General features: G+C 49.1%; 1 protein-coding gene across 9 annotated transcripts in view; it reads right to left on the minus strand.

Moving 5' to 3' along the window:
• MITF (melanocyte inducing transcription factor) overlaps positions 1-3,923 on the minus strand; it is a gene marked incomplete at its 5' end in the record, with an annotated part of 220,641 nt that extends 216,718 nt beyond the window's left edge. For 5 of the 9 annotated variants that reach the window (XM_080822803.1, XM_080822800.1, XM_080822815.1 and 2 more), the window contains one exon: positions 3,653-3,905. In XM_080822803.1, the coding sequence (XP_080678929.1) occupies positions 3,653-3,756 (104 nt within the window). Of the gene's footprint in view, positions 1-3,652 lie in introns of all 9 variants that reach the window. The other 4 variants (XM_080822814.1, XM_080822812.1, XM_080822809.1 and 1 more) reach the window with 4 other exon arrangements.
• Between the last annotated feature and the right edge of the window lie 2,077 nt (positions 3,924-6,000).

The raw sequence follows: 6,000 nt of genomic DNA on the forward strand, positions 1-6,000 counted from the left end.
GTCTGGCTTAGGAATGAAACTGTCTTTCCTCATAAAACACCTGCACATCTGAGCTTAGCCCAAACAAAGAGTACATAAGCTCCTCTTTGGAGAGACCTTGGCGGATACCTATTTTAAAAGGCTGCAATATTGAATGCAAAATCAGAACCAAGCACCCCATCCTAAGTAGAGTCCTAAAAGAGAAAGTAACACCCGTTCAAACAACGAACCATTACTGTGCCAGGCAATGTTCTAGGCCAACTGTTCGGAAACAGGGGTGACTGTGCCCCTCATGGGCATCTGGCAGGGTCTGGACACATTTCCAGTGGTCACAACTGGGGGCAGGAGGTTACTGGCCTCGAGCAGGCAGAGGCTAAGGATGCTGCTGAACGTCGTGCAATGCCCAGAACTGTTCCCACAACAAAGAATTATCCAGCACGAAATGTCAATTGCACTGAGGTTGAGAAACTCTGCTCTAGATTCTAGGAGCACAACAGTAAACAAGGGACAGAAAGAAACCCTGCTCCCTTGAAGCTGGCAGTCTACTGGGGAGAAACATAAACATAACATATTAAAAATGACAAAGTCAGTTGTAATATAAATATTATGGAACCAATAGAGCAGGGCAAGGAAGATTAGAGTCTGGAGGAAAAGCAATTGTACATAGTGGGATGGGCCTGCTAAGGGTATTAAAAGTAAGACCTGAAGTTGGTGAGGAAGTGAGCGCTGTGGCTCTCTGGGCAAAGATGGTCCACACAGAGGCACCAGTAAGAACAACATACAAAGGCCTTATGATGGAGGGGTCTGGAGTGTTCCAGGAACAGCGACAAAATGAGCTGGGCGACAGCTCATGAACTCAGAGCTGACAGGGAGCTTGACCATATAGGCTGCCTTTTGCCAGTTAAAGGATTTAGAGTGTTACTGAAGCCAGGAGCCACTGGAGAATTTTAAGCAGAGAATGGCATGATGTGGCACGTTTTAACTCACCATTTCTCAGCATTGGCGATGACCATTGAGGGCCAGATAATTCTCTGTTGCCAGGGCTCTCTTGTGCTTTACAGAATGGTTAGCAGCATCTCTGGCTTCCATTTACTGAAGACCAGTACTGATGCCCTTTCATTCAGACAACCAGAAGTATCTCCAGACATTGTCAAATGACCCCTGGGGGGGGCAAAAATCTGCCCCCCGTCGAGAACCGATTTTAACAGGAACATTAAGGCTGCCATGTAGAAAATCCACCAGAAAGGGTAAGAGGAGAAGGCGAGAGAGCAGTTAAGAGACTACAGCAATCACCCTGGCACAGGCTGGTGAGGACTTGGACCAAAGAGGGAGCAGAGGAGCTGTTGAGAGGTGGGCCGACTCTGAACACATTTTCAACTCCAAGACACAATCCAGAGAGTATAACTGATAGACGAAATGGCTACGGCAGTCTTAACCTTTCCATTTCTGCTTTTTCCAACCAACACTTACAAGAAGGGAGGTGCCCTGGCAAAGACTTCAGACAAAAAGCCATGAGGAGGCCCCCAACAACATGTAGCCCTTTTAAAGTCACACAACAGATGCCGATGACAATAAGTTAGACAACTGTGGAAAACAGTATAGGGAAATTTTGCCAACCCCATATATTTATTCACAGATTTTATTTAACTGGTTTATTTCAAAGAGCATGTGTCTGCTCCACAGACAAGTTTTACAACAACTTTTTTAATTTAGCATTCCTCTCCATACCGGTTCTGTCCCGCACCTGTTTCTAGCTTCAACGTGTGAAGCCATTGCTTCCCACGTACCCACATTTTTCCTTACACATGCTAGCTAGCTACCGAGGACGTTCACCCTTGCAAGTAATTTTTTGCCGACTCTGAAAAAGAACAGGCCCAAATCCTTCAACATGAGTTTCATGGCACTCATTTGGGTTTTTCCAGATGGTATTTTCCTCACTCTCTCAAACTCATTTAATGTTATGTATCAGCTCCCATCAAAAATGTTCCAAACAGTCCGGTTAATTCATTTCTTTCAGGACTACACACACACACACACACACACACACTCAAACACTCACTCCCTCATTCTGGCCATGTAAGCATTTGCTTATAGAAGCAAAAGCAGAGACTGCTCGGTAAAACACTGGTCCCTTCAGCCGAATGCACATAAAGCCCCAGTGAGCATAACCAACAATACCCTTTACACAATATTACTCAAAACCCCCAACCCCCAACACACACAATCTATGCTCACACACAAAACAGCCATTATGAAGAGAAACCATCAACTAAAGGCTGGTTTTAGGCATCTAGCTGCATTTCCTTCCAATCCCCTTCAAGCTTCTGCAAAGAGACTGCTTTAGCAGCCCAGTCAGTGGGTATGTCGTTCCCAGATTTTCTTCCCAGACTTGGATTCAGAGTCTTGACACAGCCCTGAAGGAAACGAACCTGGTGCTGCTTGCCACCAGAACAAATACCAGCCCCACGCGCCCCAGAAGCAAAGACCATACTACTTCCCTCCTGATTCAGTTGCCCTTCTCTTCCTCCACCCTGATTTCTAGAACCTCTCGCAGTCTGCCAGCCAGGCCCCTTCACCCAGACTCTGCCCACTGCGAGGGGCAGGCAGGAAGGTTTGAGATGGGTACAGAAGCACTGCTGAACCTTCCCGGCAGAGCCTCATCTTCTTTCTCAACTGAAAGGGGTGGACATAAATCCTTCTCTACTATCACAACCTCAAATGCCCATCTCCCTCTTGGTAAACAGTGGAAATGCCCCGAGGGACCACAGGACAGTGAAAGGAAGATACCCAACCCATTCCGATGGACGAGTGGAAATGGAGGTAGCATAGGAAGTGGGCACTCGACGTGGTGGGGCGCCAGACCAGCGGGTGTCTTCACTTCTCTCCAGAAAGTTTTGGAGCAGTCCCCAGCAAATAAAACACGTGTCGCGGCCAAGCAGGGGCCCTGCCAAGCAGGTGTGTCCCAATATCCTCCAGTTCCAAGGCTTCTTCCCCTCCAGGGAAGGCCTGGATTTGAATGGAACTCTATTGCCTAGGGAGTTTAACCTGAACGGGAGACACGCCCACCCGCGGCCCCAAACCCGCCCGCGCGCGGGTGGCGAGGTCTGCAAGGTGAGAGGCGGGGCTCGGGAAGCATCACCTGGAGGCGGCCAGGGGCGGGCTTTCCCAGAGGAGCCCGACTCCTAGGAGGCGACAACAGACGAACTAATTGCTTCCCTCGCGCCTCAATCCACCCCAAGCACTCCCTCTCTGAGTCCTCAACCCGCTAGGATCTCCAGAAAAGGGGTTCACGAGAAACTCTTTTTTTTCCTCTTTCCCACCCGGACAGGGTCCGGGACCCGCGCTCCTCCTCCCCCACCTGCGCGCCAGGTCCCTCCCCAGCCCCCACCCGATCTCAGCAGCTGGTATCCCCAGCCGAGAGACCCCTCACCTGGGCCGGCCGTCCCGGGCTGCCCGCGGCGCCCCCGTCGCGCACTTGCGCGGAGCCCCCCAGGGGTGTACCGGCCCGGCAGGCGCGGCCCCCAACTGCGGGGGGCAGTTCGCCCTCTGCCCCCGGGCAAGGACACGGGGTCCTTGTCCCAGAGCCCGGGCGAGCGGCTTTCCCCGCCCCAGAGTGTGGGGCGCGGGGCCCCCCAGCCGCCCGCCGCGCCTCCCTCCAGCTGTCACCACTCACCTGCTCTTCAGAGGTTGACTTTTGAGTTCGTAATAGGTTTTGGGCTCTTCGTGAAACTCCTCCCCGACTTCGAAATCCGGCACGATCCCCGATTCCGACTGCATGGCTCCCGCTTCCCGTCCTTCCACTGCTCGAAAGTGAGAACAGAGCCCCGGGGCAAAGGGAAGGTGACGGGGCCTGGGTCCCCTCAGCGGTGCGACCCCGCGCAGTGCCCAGCTCAGCCCGCTCGCCCGCTCGCGGCCGCCCGCCCCGGCGCGGCGAGTTTACACTCGCACCCGGGCGGGAGGGGCGGGCGGTCGCGCGCTGCCTGGGATCTGTAGTTCGGCCCGGACGGGGTGTTCCCGGCTCGCCGGGGGAGCCGCTCCCGCGAAAACTACAACTCCCAGAAGGCCAGGCGGGGGCAGAGGCAACGTGGTGGACACCGCTATTGCAACTCCTGTTTGGATTCATTGTCAATGTCAGCAGCTCCTCTCGCTCTTCTCTCCCGAGTTGCTTCAAGGGTACAGACTTGGCTATTTAATATTAATAAGAATGGACTCAGTCTTGCTCTCCTCCCGTCGCCCCTACTCCCAGTTCAGACATTTGCGAGGGCACGCCAACTCCGTAATGAAATAAAATATATATATTTTTTAAATCGTGAAGGGTTTGGGCACTGGAAAGTTTTAGCCTTCAAGCCTGCCTTAAAATAAAAGGACTTACTATCAGGCTGTATGCTTCCCAGCGCTTCTGCGACATATCAGCTTGTCCTCGGATTGGAGTGGAGTGGAGGAATTTGCCTTCGTATTATAATTAAAACATTATTGTAAAAATTTTTCTTCTGCATTCCTTTTCTATAACTCAGTCTGGACTTTTACAATACTATTCATCCAGCTGAGTGGCTCTTTTCCCTATATCCGGTTAGCCACTTTTAATCTAAAGCAGCACTTCAAAGTTTCTGTTAATTTTAAAAGGCACAAAGTTACAAAACAACGTCGTCACTGTCTGCCTGTCTGCCTCTAATTTCTCAGTTGGCTGGGAGTTCAAACGAGATTTTCCTAACAATTCAGGAGTGAATTTGGGGGTGAATGAATTGTTGAGGTGTCATCCTCCCACCTGAGCTTTCTGGCACCCATTTAGGTAACAAAATAACAGGCTTAGATATGGCTCATTTGTACCTCCAGACCTTCCCTCTGATTAGTTCCAAAAGGATGTGTTCCTTCTTTTAAAAATGTCTGGAGGCATCAGGGAGGCAGTAGAGTTACAGGGTGGCATTTAAACTTATGAGACTCAAAGTTGAAATCCTTAAATCCCTGTCTAAAGCACTATGTAATCTTGGGCATGTCACTGATGATTAGAAGCCTCAATTTCTTCATCTGTAACAGAGGAGATTGGCAAACCTGTCTTAGAAGATGTTGCAAGGTCAAATGCAAGGGAAAGTGATTTATGGTCTATAAAAACGCTGCTCAATGATCATTCTTTCATCTATTGTATCTTGAAGATATTCCTCTCAGACCAACACTTCATCTGTGCGTTTGTCCTTCCAGAAGTAGTAAACTAAATGATCATCCTTGGATAAAACTCTAAGGAGGCTGGACTGGTGATTGGACTTCTCCGAGATTCCATTGACCCCTTAAAGGTTATCAAGAACTTCATGTTAGAACTGCAGTGTATAACCTCTTTAGAATTGTAATGAAATAGTCCATTATGTCACTCATTACATCAAAGAGTGACCTACTAGACCAAACGAACTAAACCTGAAGGGGGAAAAAACTGTCGAGAAAGCTAAGAGCCCTGAATTTACTTCTAACAAAGTGCACCTTCCAGAGAGACCTGTAGGGTAGGGCTCTGAGCTAAGGTTGCCCTGAGGTACACACAGATAACCGCTATTTTTTCCCCTACACCTTTTCTTCTGGTCTCATCTGCTCTGGGTTAAGGAAACGTTCTCTTCTATCACATGTGACAGAATTATTGATTAGAATGTCATCTGCCACCTAATGGGAGTGGGTACGTGAATTAATCCTGACCAATAAATGGCCCCTTTTCCTTAGCAACAGCGATTCCTTTAGAGATGGACAGAAGACACTAACATGGCTAAAAGTTCTCCTTTGAACTTTTCTGTAGAGCAAGCAGGAAAGACTGATGTGTGGAAGTATGATGTTCCAAGGAAGACAACTTAAAACTAATTATTTATGGCCACATAGGGAAGCTGACCAAAACTGAGACCATGGGGTAAGATCAACAATCAGAGAAACAGATACCCTTAGGTTTTCCAGAGATACAAGCCTAAAATTCTTTCCTTTTTGCTGATACTATTATGGTTTAGATTTTTGTTACTTGCAACCAAAAGAGTTTGAGCAATCAATCACTCT

The sequence above is a fragment of the Martes martes genome (assembly GCF_963455335.1).
Source record: "Martes martes genome assembly, chromosome: 1".
Taxonomy (NCBI): Eukaryota; Metazoa; Chordata; class Mammalia; order Carnivora; family Mustelidae; genus Martes; species Martes martes.